The 19013-nt window shown below is 36.2% G+C and overlaps 1 protein-coding gene across 7 annotated transcripts in view; it reads right to left on the reverse strand.

The window, feature by feature from the left end:
- The window catches only part of LOC123679897 (calmodulin-binding transcription activator 2), a 274862-nt gene that overhangs the window by 20446 nt on the left and 235403 nt on the right, over nt 1–19013 (reverse strand). For all 7 annotated transcript variants that reach the window (XM_045617454.1, XM_045617450.1, XM_045617452.1 and 4 more), the window contains 2 exons: nt 13330–13397; nt 13128–13263 (listed from right to left, as the gene is read on the reverse strand). In XM_045617454.1, coding sequence (XP_045473410.1) covers nt 13128–13263; nt 13330–13397 — 204 coding nt within the window. The remainder of the gene's footprint in view (nt 1–13127; nt 13264–13329; nt 13398–19013) is intronic.

Below are 19013 nucleotides of genomic sequence, written 5' to 3' on the forward strand. Positions count from 1 at the left end.
ACACACCTTTTTTATGTATTTAAACGATTTCATTCTTTAAACTATCCAATAACGCTATATATAATAATCGCTGTTGATGGTCTGGCCCTTTTGGAGGTAATCAATGAATATTATACCTTGCGCATCCCAGAATACTGATGCCATAACCTTGCCAGCTGACTGTTGTGTTTTCCTCGCTTAGGATTCGGTTCATCGTGTGCCGTCCACTCAGAGCTGACTGTCGATTGGACTCCTGAGTGAATTGATAGAGCCATGTTTCAGTCATTGTCACATATCGACGCAAAAATTCAGGTTTATTGCACTTGAACAGCTTCAAACACTACTCAGAATCATTTACACGTTGTTGCTTTTGATCGATTGTGAGCTCGCGCGGCACCCATTTTGCACACAGCTTTCCCATGTACAAATATTCGTAAATGATATGATGTACACATTCAGATGATATCTTCACAATGTCTGCTATCTCCATCAACTTCACTTTACGGTCAGTCAGAATTATTTTGTGAAATTTTTGATATTTTCGTCGGTGAGTTCCTCTTTTGGGCGTTCACTGCGTTCGACGTTTTCAGTGCTCATTTCACCACGTTTGAACTTAGCATACAAATCAATGATGGTTGATTATTCTGGTGCAGAATCCGGAAACTTTTCTTCAAGCCAAGATTTGCTTCCTTTCAAAAAGCAATATTTTATTAGCAGACGAAATGCTTTTTTTTTCTATCTTTTTTCGAATAACAAAAGTAGCTACACTCACAACGCTATATCTCACAAACTAATGGTCGGACTGCTGTCAAATTGGATTTGATACAAGCAACAAAAACAAAATCAATTAGAACAAATTTCGAATAATTCAAGTTTCGTGTATAAACAATTTTCTGCTAATAGCGTCATTAGAATCATACACAACTCAAGAAGAATATCGAAAAAAATAGTCAATATTTCCATAACAACAGATACGAGTATGACTGAGTTGATATTATGAAAGTGAATAAAAAAATATTAAGCTTTATGTGAAGTTTCGTGTTGACGTGATCATGAAAATTCAAAAGGAACATTGGAAAAGAATTAACCAATTAAAAAAAGTACAATCGATAAGCTTCCAAATTTTATGCTCTATCCGAAAGCTCCTGACTGCACATCAGTGCTTTACTCATTTTATTCCAACATTCAAATATCTTATTGATTGAGTGAACCCGGAGGTAGGGTTCAAACCTTGCCGACTAAAATTTATTTTTAGATGTTTTTTTTTTGAATCATTGAAGAGTCGAGATATTCCGTGAGATAAAAGAAATAATAAAACCTCGTGTTGAATTTGCATGGTTTTTTTTATTCATTACTGTTGGTATCGATTGAAACCAGCCTCGTCAACGAAAAAAAGGTAATGGAAATGTGGCGTTAATTGTATTTTGCGGCTTGAAAGATGCTTAACGTTTTTTAAACAACGGTTTCGCGGATTAAGAGGCATTTACGTCGGATGCAATATATTTAGGGGGTGAATTTTTACGATCCCATTATGTAGTATTCACAAAAACCGAATAATTTTAGCGTTTCACACCAAAAGAACGGGCCTAACGAGAAAAACATTCTCATCGTTACTGGCAAGGAGGAGCAACCCTCCAAGTGACTTAATGGGCTAAAATATATGTTATTATTGAATAGTTTCATTTCATTACATCTTGAAATGGTCTATTTGAATTTTCCGTGACTTTCGTATGCTTTCTGGCCACGTAATTTCGAAGTTATGCATGGAAAATTGGAAAGACCCAAATATGGACGCTAATCAGATATATACTAACTGACAAAGAAACTGCAACGCCCAGAAGGAGCTGTTTAAATTAATTTTTTTTCGGTAAAACATAGATAGTATAGAAAGGAGTAAATTATTGAATTTGAAGAGACAAATCGCGAAGGTTTTTTTCATGTGTACCTTAAATATTGTAGTCGTTTTTTGCAAGTTTTTAAATTTTACAACAAACCAGCTGTTTGAGGAGATCCAAGGTCGATGTTTAGTCAATGTTAAAATGTCTAGAGAACGTGTATGCGGAATTTATCGCCAGCTAAGTGTATTTGAAGGAGGTCGAATTACTGTTATAAGATGTTGTCAAGCTTGGTTTGATAATGCCCAAAATCGAAAAAGAGTAGGCACCGGATGTCGAACGGGCACAAATAAAGTTCAAGATCGACGTCTACGACTTATGGCCATTAGAAACCGATTGTAGACAACTCGATCTTTGGCTGATGAGTGGTTTCCTAACCACTAGGCCACCTGTAAATGTCCGAAAGATTTACCGCCGGATAAGGTCTTTTGCACTGCAGCATTACCAACCCCATCTTATGTTACCTCTGACGATTGAGCATCGATTACAGTGGTGCAGAGAAAGTCAACATTGGAATTTGGATTGGCATCATTTCTTTTCTGAAGAATCCTGATTCTCCTTGGTGCACATGATGGCCGAAGAAGGGTTAAATGACGTCGGGGAGAAAGACGTGAACCTCAGTTTGATGTTGAGCGTCATGTACACCAGACAGTAGGCGTTATGGTATGGGGTGCTATTGCACATGCAAGTATGTCACCTTTATTCTTAATTCGAGTTAACATGAAAGCGCTGCATTACCTTCAAGAAATAGTGGAGCCATACTCATATGATCTCCCTCACCTTAACCGGCTCGAGAATCCAATATTTCAGCAAGATAATGCCCGACCTCATGTTGCCAGAGTTAGTTTGAACTTTTTCGAAGCGACTCATGACAGTCTTTTGCCATAGACCATATGTTTAGGACATCATGTTCATGGGCTTGGAAATTTACCCCAGCCTCACGGGCTTTGGCGGCTCTGAGACATGAAGTACAGGTAGCTTGAGATAGTATCCGTCAAGAAGAAATAGACCATCTTATTGCATCCATGTCAAGAGGTGTTGGGGAGTGTATAGATAATTGCGGTGTACAAACACATTATTAACAAATTTATTAAAAAAATTGTATATATCAGGTGTGTGAATAAGTCTTTCCCGTTTTTTGTAAGAGATGGCGCCACCAATACTGTGCGAGTATTTAATGGTTACATATGTCATAATCAAAGCTTATTCATCTGTCAACAATTTCACACTAACACATTAGTTGAAATTTTTTCGCATCATAAATTTTTGAAATCGTGAAAATGTCGAAATTTGAGCCGAGTCGACGTCATTTGCGGGAAGTTTCACTTTATTGGTTCAATTTGAAGAAATCTGCTGCCGAGGCGCATCGGTTGCTTCAGGAAGCTTATGGAGAAGGTTGTGTCGATGATTCAAGTGTTCGCGGATGGTTTCGACGCTTCAAAAGTGGCGATTTCGACGTGGAAGACAAGGAGCGTTCCAGACGGCCGCAAATCTTTGAAGATCAAGAATTGGCGACTTTGCTTGATGAAGATTCGTGTCAAACGCAAGAAGAACTTGCTGAAGCATTGGGAGTTGACCGAACAACCATTTCCAAGCGTTTGAAAGCCATGGGAATGATCCAAAAGCACGACAAAGTTATTTTGCAACATGACAATGCTCGCCCACATGTTGCACAGCCGGTGAAAACATACTTAGAAACGCTCAAATGGGAAGTCCTACCCCACCCGCCGTATAGTCCAGACATTGCTCCGTCTGATTACCATCTCTTCAGATCGATGACACATGGCCTGGCTGACCAGCACTTCCATTCCTACGAGGAAGCCAAAAAATGGGTGGATGACTGGATAGAGGCCAAACCGGTCGAATTTTTTCGCAACGGGATTCGTATGTTGCCAGAAAGATGGGGAAAAGTTGTAGTTAGCGATGGCCAATTCTTTCAATAATTCATTTGTAACCATTTTTTCACAATAAAGGCTCAAAATTTGAAAAAAAACGGGAAAGACTTATTCACACACCTTATATTTCGTTTTTTTCTCCTAATTCCAATCATTTACTCCTTGCTATACTATCTTTGTTTCACCAAAAAAAAATAATAAAATTTGAACAGCTTCTTCTGGGTGTTGCAGTTTCTTTGTCAGTTAGTATATTTTAGTCTGAACATTCAAAAGTGAATATTGTTGATATATTTGATATTGATACCTTTCTGAGCTGTGGTAGATTGTAATGGGTAATTTTTAATGAGTTTGAAAACTTTTAAATTATATATGATACGAATTACATAGTCCATTCGATCAATCCAGTTTTTCACAACTTTTTCCAATAAATCTGGCCGTTTGTGGTCAAATCATGTGAGAAACCCCATAAAAATCAGTGATTTGTAAGAAAAAATATCTTTCGTTTTAAACTGAGCAGTCACGTTGTGGTGTTCTTAATGTTTAGAATCTACACATTCCAAAACGTGAACAATAAATATTTCAAGATTGGTTCAAAATTTGTATTCCTTGGCCATTTCCAAAGGTTAAGTATCGATGATGAAAATAAACCAAAAAGAAATAACTCTCGGAAGCCCTTATTTTATGTCAGTGCTTTTCATTATTTTCGATTTCACGCTATCCAAACTTCTACAATGGAAGCATTTCATTACGATAGTTTTTCATTGGAAATAATAAGAACAAAAGCCTCCATATAAACCAATAATATACTCGATATCGGCACGAATTCAATAAGTTGTTGAAATATAAATCGTGCAAGTGTCACGAAACACCGAGTCACGGCAATATTGTGATATCTATTTTCATGTGGATAGCTCATTTTCATTACGATATGGAGACATATTGAGAATATAATACACGATATTTCATTTTATGGTGGCATTCTCGAAATGCTTCTTATCAATGAGATACTCAAAGCCTCTATTGTTTTCATATGAATTCGGTTATCATCTTAATTTTCCATTGCAATAATTTCATTTCGAAGGAAATTACAAAAAACCAATCGATAGTAGATTCCAAAAAATGTTCTTTCAATGGAATACATCCGAGGATACATCCTTATTAATTAATGTAACAATTTTAAGTATTCTGTAAGTATTTTAACTGATAAAGAAACTGCAACACCCAGAAGGAGATATTTGAATTTTTTTTTTTTTGGTAAAACATATACATATATAGATGAATAAGGAGTAAATGATTGAAATTTGGAGAAAAAAACGAAGGGGTTCACAAGTTTTTTCAATAAATTTATTAATAATGTGTTTGTCCACCGCGATTATCTATACACTCCCCAACACATGTCGGCATTGATACAATAAGATGGATTATTACTTCTTGAGGGATACTATCCCAAGCTATCAGTACTTCATGTCTCAGATCCGCCAAAGTCCGTGAGGGCTGAGGTAAATTTCCATAGCCTACTACCCATGATGTCCCAAACATGCTGTATGGGCGAAAGATCGGGGGATCTGGGCGGCCATGGCAAAATAAATATTCACATGGGTTGCTTCGAAAAAGTTTAAACTAACTCTGGGCAACATGAGGTCGGGCAAAATCTTGCTGAAATATTGGATTCTCGAGCTGGTTAAGGTAAGGGAGAACATATGGTTCCATTATTTCATGAAGGTAATGCAGCACAGTCATGTTACCTCAGATAAAGACTAAAGGTGAACTTATTGTATGTGTAACAGCACCTCATACCATAACGCCTACTGTCCGGTATACATGACCCTCAACATCAAACTGAGGTTCACGTCTTTCTCCCTGACGTCGTCTAACCCTTCTTCGGCCATCATGTGCATCCAAGGAAATCGAGATTCATCATAAAAGACGACCTAATGCCATTATACATTCCAATGTTGACGTTCTCTGCACCACTGTAATCGTTGCCGGCGATGCTCAACCGTCAGAGGTAACACAAGATGGGGTCGATAATGCTGCAGTCCAAAAAAACCTTATCCGGCGGTAAACCGTTCGGACAGTTACAGGATGGCCTTGTTTTATCAACCACTCATTAGCCAAAGATCGAGTGGTCGCAAATCGGTCTCTAATGGCCATAAGTCTTAGACGTTGATCTTAAACTTCTCTTGTGCCCCTTCGACGTCCGGTGCCTACTCTTCCTAGATTTTGGGCATTATCAAATCACAACATCTCATAACAGTAGTTGGATTTCTGTTCGTAGGTTAGCGATTTCTCGAAATGACAACTCCGCCTCTCGTAGACTTTCGTAGATTGGTCTACGAGAGGTGACCGCTTTCGAATTCACTTAGTTGGTGATAAAATACATGTACACGTGCTCTAGGCATTCTAACAATAACTAAACATCGACTTTGGATCTACCCGAACAGCTGCAAAATTTGAAAAAACTTGCAAAGAACGACTACAATACTTACAAAAATTGTTTACATGAAAAAACCTTTACTACAATAAGTAACAAAAATTGTTTACATGAAAAAACCTTCACGATTTCTTCTCCAAATTCAATAATTTATTACTTGCTATACTTTCTATGTTTCACTAAAAAAATTTAAAATTTAAACAGCTCCTTCTGGTTGTCAGTCACTATAAGTGGGACATAATAATTGGATATCTACGAAAAAAGACTGATTTATTCATATATGCAAAAACTTGTATTTCATGTCTATCTCCAACTAACTGTCAGCTGTCATCTACGACATCTACCACAGAGTTTCATTAAGTGACGTAGACGTATACTTCAGAATGAAAATGGAGCAGGGCGACAACAATGGTAATCAATTTCGTTCATGCAACAGTTGTTGAATGAATTATAATTTCATTTGTATTCGACGTCGGATTTTTATGCAAGTTGTAAACATTAATGTATCGAACGAGCTGTATCGACACGAAGGGTTCAGTGATAGCGACGAATGCGACCGCACTTTGATTGAAATTCGCGCAGTAGCGTTCGTCAACAAACGGGAAAATAAATTGAAAATTCAGTTATAAGCGTACGCGGTTAGAACATGATCGAAATAATATGGAACGAATTAATCAGGATGATTGAAATTTTCGAAACAGTAATCACGTAATAATCGGTTTACGTATGCAGGCATCCTCCGTGTTATGTTGTTACGTTATACGCAGATTTTATTGAAACTCTACAATACGGTAGGCTGAATTCGTTCCGTGAAAAATTTTTGGGTTCACCGAAAGTTGGGGGTCGTTAACATCTAAAGGAAAGGTAAAAGGGAAATTGGCTTTCGGTGAATATGCTCGAATTTTATATACAGGGTGTTCTGATTTGTTTCCGACAAACTGAAACGGGTGATAGATCACATCATTTTAAGCAAAAAAGTTCCTATGAACATGGGTCCGGAAATGCTTCGTTTCCGAGATACAGGGTGTTAAAGTTGAAAAAGTAATTCGCGTTTTCTCAAATATCTTTCGACTGATTCCAAATAATTGCATGAAAGTTGGTACATAGGGTTTTTTGAAGTGAGAAATTAAAATTTGTGGTCGATTTGGTTGTATTTTCTAGAGAGCGCCACTGGCAATCATTTCGTCCCCTTTACCTAAACCGTTGCAACTTTTCTGTGCTACCCTGTACGTCATTCTGGACTAAAAAAAAACAATTTCCCTGACTTTTCTAGTTGAAAAAGGTATGACTCATTTAAGTTGCTAGGGGCAACTGTTTCAGAGAAAAACGCATTTAAAGCCAAATCCATATTTTTGTAATCTCTAAAACATGTAGAAACAAATTTGTAATAATTTTAAATTAAATATTTTTTAGAAGTAACAATTTAGAACAAAACAAAATAACATAATAATTTTTAAAGAAGGTGTTCGAAATGTCCACCGTTCTGTTGAATGCACAAATGACATCTTCGAATGATTGATTGTTTTACATTCAACAATTGTTGCGGCAATAGATTTAAAATGGCTATACACAATGACAGATTCAAAGTGCGTTATGTTCAGATGTCATTAATTATAATTATAGTTAACTAAGTTAATAGCTTATCAACAAATACAGGAAAGTGGTATTGGTTACCAAAGGCCCGAACGAAGCATACAAAGAAGAAATCATCTACAGAGAAATAGGATTTTACAGACCTTCGAAGAAAATAAAAACTCACTATTCGTAAAGCATCCCAACAACGCAATATTTCAGGAAACAGAATATTCAGAACACTTAAAAACAACAATTACATAGCATACCACTTCTACTTATTAGTGGGCAATAGAAAATCCGCATGCATTTCGCCTTAGAAATTTTCAAAATGAATTTAAATTTAATATTTGAATAGGAATAATTTCATGAAAGGATTTCGGAGCAGTCAAAACATATTAAAGAAAACGCGAATTATTTTTTCAACTTTACCACCCTGTATCTCGGAAACGAAGCATTTCCGGACCCATGTTCATAGGAACTTTTTTGCTCAAAAGGATGTGATCTATCACCCATTTCAGTTTGTTGGAAACAAATCAGAACACCCTGTATGTTGTAGAACTCCTGATAGTGATTAAATGTTTTCATAGGATCACCACTCTAAATTCAAGCGTTTAGATTATAAAGGGTGATGAAAATAACTTTTATAAAATTTCATATAGTCTTTGTGAAGATTTTGTCGATTATACAGGGTTAAAACTTTTTAGAGGCACTACAGGGATATTGAAAACCGTTAGAGATATAGGGTGGCTTAAATTACAAAAAACTTGCGTTATTTAGGGATGAGTTTGTTGGTATAAACATATTCAAAATATCTCTAATCGTTCCCGAGATATCTCGAAAAAACTAAAAAATCGAGATTTTCTTTTTTCTCTATAACTCATTTGTTTCTGGACCCATGAAATTCGCTTTGTAGCCATTATCCAATATAGATTTCAATAGAGATTCTAATGGTGTCGTCAGATTTGTTCTATTTTCCATTGTGTCAGAGACGCGATAGTCATTTTTTTTTCTTATGGACGACATATTGGTTCTCCTTATGATATGATAAAGAGAAAAATTACGAATTCAATAATTTATCACACTCAACAAAAATATCGAGTCTAGCTACGCAAATTTGAACTTTTTATTTTTTCGTAGTATTCTGGTGCCAGAATAGTCAAATTATTGTTGCTTTGTTCAGTTTTCATGTGATATCATCACTGGCATGTCAGTAGAAATTGTTCTACTTAATCTGAAAAACTCAAGTGATGATTTCACATAGCAACTGTCAACAAAGTTATTTGACAATTCTATCTCTAGCCTAATACCAAATCATTTCTCATGTTGCTATCACAATGTATTTTCGTGAACATTCCATAAATATCAGAATTGTAAAATAACTTAGTTCTCAGTTGGTATGTGAAACCATAACTTGAGTTTTTTACATTCTGTAGAACAATTTCTACAGACTGCTAGTTGTACGCCTTTTAGAGTGTTGGTATCAGCATGATAATGAAATTAATAGGACGTCACTTAACAAACACGATATAGGTTTTCACAAAAATCAAGTGATGATTCCGCATAACAACTGAACGAAGTAACAAGTTATTCGACAATTCTGGCACCAGCGTACTACTTAAACAAAAAATTAAATGGGAATTTCAAATTTGCGTAGTTAATTTCGTTCGGGGATATTTTGAATACGTTTACAACAACACACTCATTCCTAAATAACGCAACTTTTCTGTAATTTAAGCCATCCTGTATCTCTAATGGTTTTCGATATCCCTGAAGTGCCCCTCTTAATATTTCTAACCCTGTATATAACCTTCTGAATATTTCAACAGTTTGTTTGATGAGGGATTCTGATTCAAACTCCAAAACTGTCGATAGAGTTAACAAAGTTGTTTGTTTATTTCAAAGCAACATTTTCTCAACTGTTCTACTTCTGGTTCTGAAAAATCAGTGCAGGAATGTACGCAGGAGAAATTAATTCGAATTTGTTATACTTGTCTCAAAAATTGGAAGTGAACACTTTGAATAAGATTTTCGTAGAAGCTCTAATCTTGTGAGAGGTGTCAAAGAGGCCTAGGAGAGAGAAATATATATTTCCTTCAGCTTTTTCAAAACTGAACCTTCAACTCTTACGAGAAATATCAATTACATTTTTTTTAGTCTCGAATTACTGCTGAATATTAAAACATTATGAATTATGAATTTTCCCTGAAAATTCCAGGTTCTTATTTTATACGTGTACATTCAAAAAATCAAGATGTCCAGGTGAAATGAAAACTGAAAGATGGCGAAAAGAAGGGTCTGTAAGTTTGTAATAAACTCAGCGCAAACTATACAAATTTACTGTTTCACAGGGTGTTGAGAAATTGGACTACAAATACATGTTTGAATAAGCTACCAACAGTTGGAGAACTTTTATGGAAATTTTTCAATACCAAAGAATTTATCCTAATTTGGTCGAGTTTATTTCGCCGGTGAGTGTGTATTTCAAAAAATTTCTTCATAAAGCCCATTTGAAATTTTAGAAAAGTTATTTGTAGCACACTAATAATCTGAACAATTGAATTTAGAACGGTGATGCAATGAAGATATTTGATTAGCATCACGAATTCTACAATATATGAAAAATTCGATTAAATTCACAGAAAGCCAATTTTTCTAGGATGGTGTGCGTGTTCCTTTCAAAGTGGAAAAAATTCTTTGCAATAGACATGTTTTTATAATAATTGTTGTAGAATACAATTATCCATAGGTTTTTAAGTTCGGCACCATAATGAGAGTTACCCTTATATTGTGCTATCATTGTAAAGGGTTATCCAATAGAAATGGTACAATTTAAAATAATTAAACTCAATGGTAACACCATGAATCATTTTTTGACATTTCTTATGTTATTTTTGCTCAGTAGGTTCTGTTCTTTATTCACGGAATGCACTATGCTATGTGACCACAAAACCGACGTCTTGTTGAACACGTTTTTATTTATGTTCATCCAATGTTCAGATAACCCATTTTTCTATGAGGTCGCGCTTTTTACTTCTGAGACAATTAGACAGAATCCATTTCATATTCAATGCAGAACTATTGTTGAATATGCAATTTTCGTTTATCTTATCTTATTACGAACATCTTTGGAGGAAAATAAGGAAACTCGATTCATCTCGCTTCGAAATTTACGATTTGGGAAATGGAGGGTACGAAAATGAAATGAGAAGTTTTATCTGGCAGCCGTCCAGAGATTTTGCGGAAACTCCAGGAGCACATAACTTTACGCATCGATTATTCTTGTTCATGAATATCGGGAAATAATGCACGTCTCATTTGTTGTGGTTTTGTTCTCTTTCCATAGAAGATGTTATACAGTTCAAGAATGATTTTTTTTCTCAAACATTGAAAAATATCGACTTCATTAACGTCAGTTAATAAAGTGGAAATTTGGTTGCACTGACGTTACTTTTTTGTCTGACCGTAAGCGTAAAGTGTGTACCTAGCAATAAAAGCGATACTTTCCCGGATGACAACGTGAACATTATTATAAAATAAAGATTCTTCAAGGGAATAACGATTTTAGATTATAATCTAATTGCCTTTGAAATGTTTTCCTGGACAATCAATTCGTGTATCAATTTAATGATCTCATACTAACTAATCCCACGCTCAATTTTTTGGAAATCATTGAAAATCTTGATCTTTTTGGACTCACCCTATATTTCTTCTGTATGTGTGTAGGAATCATTTTTCTCTATAATGGATTTTTATGAGCTGTATGAACAATCGATGCAGGTGTACAACTTTGCTTTCTTCGTTTTGCAATAGATGGATGTAGCGGTAAGTTGTAGTCGAAATAAATAGAAATTTGTGAAGATAGCACCATCGATTTATTAGTAGATTTGTGTCTGCACCATAAAGTTATTCTCGATTAATGTCGATAACATGTCAGCTTACGAGCCAAATTCTCGTCATTTGCGGGAGATTTTATTTTCTGCTTTAATATGAAGAGATTTGTGGCTGAGGCTTATCGAATACTCAAATACCTATTGTGAGGCCGCTATTAGTGGAAGAACGTGCCGAGAGTGGTTTCAAAGCTTCAAGAACGGTGATTTTGAGGTCGAATTGTAGGCATTACTTGATTAAGACCCGTGTCAAACGCAACAAGAATTGTCAGGATCATTGGAAGTAAAGCAACAAGCCATTTCAAAACGCCTGAAAGTCATGGAAATGATTAAGAAACAAGGAAATTAGTTTCCGTGCGAGTTGAATCCGAGAAGTGTTGAACGGCGTTTGTTTGATTGTGAACAGCTGCTTGCAAGGCAAATATGGAAGTGATTTCTGCATCGCACATTGACTGGAGACGCAAAATGGGTTTATTATGATAATCCCAAGTGCAGAAATTCATGGGGAAATCCCGACCATGCTTCTAGGCCGACGGTCAAACCGAAGCAATCGAAAATCTTACCACCTATATACCTATAAATGAAGGTTTGAATAAAAAAGAAAATATTCTGTCAGTTTTCTTGGATTTAGCCAAGGCTTCCGACACCGTCTCTCACGAACTTCACATACTTCTGCTGTGTAGACTGGAGAAAATTGGTATAAGGGGGATTTGCCTGAGATTGTTTCGAGATTATCTCCGAAAAGAAAACAGTGTGTGACGATTGCGGGAAACTTGAGTCATCCACAGGTTCCAAACACGAGAATCCCTCAAGGAACTCTTCTTGGACATGTATTGTTCCTTATTTTCATAAATGATATTATGAATATCCCTAATATAAATGTCATCTCATATGCAGATGATTCGGTAGTAACGTTTGAGGAAGAAACTTGGGATGGAACTTATAGAGCAACTGAAAATGGCATGAGATTGATAAATGCATGGTTGACACAGAGTTTATTGAGTTTGAATTAAAATAAAAATATAATAGTTCCAAGATTTCATAGAACACATTTACAGCACAGTTTATCTTATTACGGACCAAAACTATATTGCCTTCTTCCAGTTGAGATGAAATTGACTATCAATATAAAAAACAAAAAAGATGAAAGAAAACTTAAATCTTACATTGTGGAAAGCTCTGGTATATTTTACTCTGTTTTCGAATATATGTGCTAGTTTATATTGACAGCCATTAGAGAGCTTATTTTCTCATTTAAAAGGTATAAACATACCTGTTATTGGACAGTTGTTTTGGATTGAATTATTTTTTAATGTAGCGAATATATTTGTATTCATCTTTGTTGATCGGAGGGTATGAAATACAAGCTTAGGTCATACATTTCTGATCGAATACTTATGTATTGGAGAATATTGTATAGTTTATATTATGATGAATAAATTTGAATTTGAATTGAACTCACCTCGGTCCCTTGCACCTTCAGTTTCATGTGATCCTCACGCGTGGTCTTGCCGTCCTTGCGTTTCTTCCAGCAATAACCGTCCCTACGGTATCGCACCTTCTTTCTGCTGTAGAGGAGCATCGAACCGCTTTTCGGCCTGCGAGGAAAACAATTTATCGTTTCGCTGATTCTGTAACGAAGCCGGGATGGATGTAATACAAACCTGATCTTGACCTCCTTGCTCTGCCATTCCGCGTGTCGATCGAAGCTGATAAGAGTCGCGGCGATTTCCTGAAAAAAAAAACCGTTCTTTAATGGTGATTCGTATTTGGCGAAGGGGAGTTTTGTAATGCTACTTTCTAGAAACGTATCATTAATAGGAACTTAGCTGAAAGAAGAGAATTTATGACGTTGTTAAATGTATGTAGAACGGTTTGTGGCAAAAAGTATGAGAAATAATGAGATGCACTAAGGAGATTCGAGATCTTATCGGGAACATGGTCGTTTTGATTCGGAATTTTATTTCCAATAATGAATATTTGAATTCCTTGAAAGAGAAAAAAACTACTACTTCAGGTAGGAAATAGGTATACACACGAAATCGAAGTCAACACCCAGTTCCCTATATGACGAAAACAATAACACAACGTTCCTTCAATTACTTGGCACTAAAATTCAATAATAATTTACCTAAATAAATAAAAACATCAATATATCCACCGCAATTCAAAAATGCATTGAAGAAATTCATTCTTGAGAATCCAAAACAATTAATTCATCGCCATTTCGATGCTTTCGTGAGTTGAACAAATCCTATTCATAGTATGTTACAGTGTACTGCTTGCATAAACAGGGAGAAACGTATTATAGTTCTTCATATTGTATGTTCATTTTATTTCTGTTGTTTATTATTTGTGGATATGTTTTTTTGTCATTTCTTTTTTTAGGTACTATTTTTAAGTGTGCTTTTATGTAATGACTTCTTATATTCATGCAAAACAAGTGTATTAACACTTATCGCTAGTCAACTTTGTTCATTCATTTTATGTTATTGTGAAACACTATTTTTTGTAATTGTTGAATAAAGGTTATTATTATTTTTATTATGAGATTCTTGAATAGGATTGCCACAATTCGAAATATTTCATGAATTCAGTCCTTACTTAGCGGAAATTCATTATAAATAAAATAAAAACAATGTTATTTCCACAAATATTTTATTGTCGCAGACAATAATTTTTTTTTAAGTAGGACTTCTTGCTTCAGGAAGTTGAAGTTTATCAGTTTGGATGGTCATATTCAACGTACACAAATCCTATCGAAGGAAAAATCACTTTGTGTCAGCATCCAAAAACTCTGGCATATTCAATCCGATAAGATAAGTTTGCTTGGAGTAAGGTTATAAGAGATAACAACAACCTTATTTTTTATGCTTAACCTCAGAGTAATAAACATAGATAGAGGGAGCATATGTCATTTTCAGTAAGCAAATTCTGTCCCCAACATGAACTATCAAATTTGACAAGAAGCGCGCGGAAATGAAAACATATCAGTGATACGATATTTCACCCATTTCATGAGTTTCTCCACAAAGAACGCACTTCTTAGATCCCATAGTGAATCAACGTTTCATATCAGCTCTAAAATATATTAAAATAAATACCTAAATATATCAGAAATTCAGAAAACAAACTTCAAGCGAGCCAAAAGACGTGAAACAACCGATGACACTAGAAGATCAAAAGTTACCAAACCTTGGATTTCAGCAGGTGAATACAGAAAATAATAAATATTCTGCTCATTATAAATTCGACAATTAGTGGGAAAATCGGATTCCAAATTTTCAACGATATAGAAAAATTGTAGATTTGAAAATATATCACAATCCGACAACATAATCTAACCATGTTGGGGACAATCGCGTATACTTCCTCTATGTGCTCAACAAAAGATAAGCTTTATGGTTTCTCCAATCAGATGGCGCTTCGCGCTACACATCTTCAATGCTTCGAATAGGCTTATCTCTAGTTTAAGCTAGAGTTCAAATCGATGCAACAAATCTTCTTCTCCTTCTTTTCTTGTATGGCTCTTTCAGTACCGATTAATAATAATAATAATAATGGCAACAAACATGGCAAATTCGCCTCTCTTTAGCGCGGGGTGAACCAAAATTTGGTGATTCATCCCTTTCCAGTCTTTTGTATTCTTCATCCAGGAGTATTGTCACCTTTCTGGTCCCTTGTTAATAGATTTTAAGAGGGGTTTATATCATGTTACATTCTCGTGATCTGCCAGAGTTTAACTACAGGTTTTTTCGAGATCTCAACACTTTTCAGGATAAGTGGAGCAATATCAAACGTAATTCTGATTTACCTAACCTAACCTCATGATTACCAAGTGGACTTTCCAGGCTTCCGTCCCAAATAAAAAATGTAGCATTTAACCATTCCATAACATAGTTTTATGTCCAAGTATGCGTTATGCAGAAAACCTTTCTTTTTCCTGAAATGCTATATTATTGATCTTATTCCAAAGTCTGGGTCTTGACTAAAAGTTATCCAGCATCCCAAGTATCAGATTATTTGATCTGATGTTCACTTGTTCTATACATTGGCCCTCTAGAACCATGTTGTGTTGTAATTGGTCTTCAAGATTGCCATGACCTTTGTTTATTTTATATTAATTAATAAGTGAGAAGAATTGTAAGAATGGAAAACTCCTCTAGATGAAATGGTGTAACATTTCGTCGAGGTCACACAAATACTATATAGGAAATTCGCAACTATGATGGGAACAGATGAACGTGTTCTCTTAAGAAAACAAGATTGTATTGTCTGAGCAAATATCTAGAAATCAATTACTCCCGTCCCGTATTTCGCTTTTGTCTGGCCATACCGTATTGTTACTTTCCGGACCACCTTGTGAACTCCTATCATGAAACACGGTATAGTCGCATTGAAAGTTTCGCTACTAAATTATCCATTCCATTACAAATTGGTATTTCCATTTCATTACTCCACAATTATTCCCTTGAACTGCACAAACAATTCGGTATGAATCCGCTGGTTCCCATGGAGACGAGTCCTAGCATCGATACTGCAAGTTCAAATCTAGCCAAGCAATCTTGTCGGGCAGATCTAGATCGCAGGCACCGTAGTCGTAACGTTAATTCAATACTCTTGTGCAAAAATGTCCGTGGTACGGGTGCAACGAAATCTGTCACGGTAGGCCTTGTCGTGCCTGGGGACCTTATCGAAAAACAAAATATCGGCCAACTGCGATCTGGGCTCCGACCCGAAGATTTGCAATGCAAATCGCTAATTAACCGCTAAATAAATCTAACTCCTTGCATATTCATCCGTTTCCGTATATAAATTCCGTATGGCATTGGATGTGGATGAAGATCGATCATGCCGATCCCCGGATAAGGCACCAATCGATTTTTCGGCTCAGATTAATTTCGCACTTAATCTGAATCTATCTGAAAGGTATGTAGAAAGCAATGGAAATTATGGCTGTGATGAATATTCATGCGTTATGAAGAATGTCTGATTTTTCACTTATACGTAGTAAGCGGTAAAGTACTGGCATGACGTCAGGAGCTCTTGAGCGTTGTTGTTATTATGCACCTATTGCACCCTTGGAGACCATATAAATATGGATGAGTATGTATTTAATATAATGTGATTCATCATAATAGTCGATTCGAGTGGTTATTTTACATTGCAACTGTACAGTAGGAATTTCCAGAAGTTTCTTGAGTGCTAAATAAAGTTTATTATTATTATTATTATTATATTGCAAATCGACAACTGACTTTATTAGGTGTGGTGGGAATAGGTGATTCATCCCTTCACCTCTGAATGGTTCAGTTAGAGTACCATTTATTGTTGGTAACCAGGTGGTTACATAAAAAGAATTGTAAGAAGCATATTACGCACGACTAGAAAAAGTTACTCACGAGCTGTGAAGCAGCGAGTGCGTAATTCTAGAAGCTCGTAATGTCTCACAACTCGAGTTGTGTATTATAAATTTGTTACGACCGCATTCATTTCAATAAAAACTTAGGCAAATCCAAAAACTGGTGGTAAATCGCGACACAATTACGAAACGTCAAAAAGTAATCAGCTACACAGGCTGTTATTCGTTTCAGTGACAACTATTAAAGTTTTATCTTATTGGTTACTGATCCTTCTTGCTATGAAACAACTTCTCTGACAAAAGGTAGTCCTTCGTGTTGCCCTGACCCTCTCCAAACTCTGTGTTGTCACGAACTAAAACAATTCTGGTTTCGTCCGAAAAAAGAACATTTCGCCACTGATCCAACAGCCAGTTTATGTGTTCCTGTGCCCACTGTAGACGAACGGCTATGTATCTGGGACGTAACCTTGGTACTCTTAATGGTCTCTTGGATCGCAAATTAGCTCCACCGTATTGTGGTACTGAAAATTAAGCGACCAAACGTTCTTCTTAAATGGGTTCGGGCAGCTGAGTCTGTCCGACTGGTCCGAATTCGACGTACATATCCTGATAGATACTGATCTTCTCTTGCATTAGTCACCCAATGAAGGCCAGCGAACGCTGTTAGTTTCCTGATACAAATTGAATAAAACTGAAGTGTGGGGAATCCTTAGTCTATCCGTGATTCGATGATTCGACAGACCCTCATCATACAAAGTCACTATTCTTGCTCTATTGAACACCGTTTGTAATAAATGAATAAATAAATAAACACTGACAATCTATTGCCAGACATAATTGCAAACAAAAGCTCAGTAATCACTTGAACACGCTTAATCGATATAAACCATTTTGAAACATGGGTATGTAAAATTAGAAAAAAATGTTTTTGTATAAATTTCTGGGAGTCGCCACTTCGTGGTTCCTTTTTGAATTTTGAACCAGTTAAAGAATATCAATGCCTTCTACCCTTGAATTGACAAAGAAACTGCAACATCCAGGAGGAGCTGTTGTAATTTTTTTCTTTGGTAAAACATAGATAGTATGGCAAGGAGTAAACGATTGAATTTGGCGATCGTAAATCGTGTAGGTTTCTTCATGTAAACAATTTTTTTTACGTAAATATTGTAGTCTTTTTTTTAATTTCACAACAAACCAGCTGTTCGAGGAGTTCCAAAGTCGATTTATTGTTCTACGCGAGACGGAGTTGTCATTTCGAGAAATAGCTAACCATACAAACAGAAATTCATCTACTGTAATGGGATGTTGTCAATTTGATAATGCCCAAAATCGAAGAAGAGAAGGCACCGGACGTCGAAAGGACACAAATAAAGTTTAAGATCATAAGAGACCGATTTGCGACAACTGGATCTTTGGCTGATGAGTGGTTAGGAGAACAAGGCTATACTGTAACTGTCCGAACGGTTTACCGCCGGATAAGGTCTTTTGGACTGCAGCATTATCGGCCCCATCTTGTGTTATCTCTAAAGGTTGAGCATCACCTGCAACGATTACAGCGGTGCATAGAAGGTCAACATTGGAATGTGGAATGGCATCAGGTCGTCTTTTCTGATGAACCTCGATTCTCCTTGGGAGCACATGATGGCCGAAGAAGCCGAAGCAAAACGACCCCAGTTCAAATAATAATAATAATGGCCGAAAAAGGGTAAGACGACGTCGGGGAGAAAGACGTGAACCTCAGTTTGATATTGAGCATCATGTACACACCGGACAGTAAGCGTTATGGTATGGGGTGCTATTGTACACGCAAGAAGGTCACCTTTAGTCTTCATTCGAGGTAACATGACAGCGCTGCGTTACCTTCAAGAAATAGTGGAGCCATATGTTCTCCCTTACCTTGACTGGCTCGAGAATCCAATATTTGTGCCAGATAATGCCCGACCTCATGTTGCCAGAAATAGTTTAAACTTCTTCGAAGCGCCTCAT

This window comes from Harmonia axyridis, chromosome 5 (genome assembly GCF_914767665.1).
Source record: "Harmonia axyridis chromosome 5, icHarAxyr1.1, whole genome shotgun sequence".
NCBI lineage: Eukaryota > Metazoa > Arthropoda > Insecta > Coleoptera > Coccinellidae > Harmonia > Harmonia axyridis.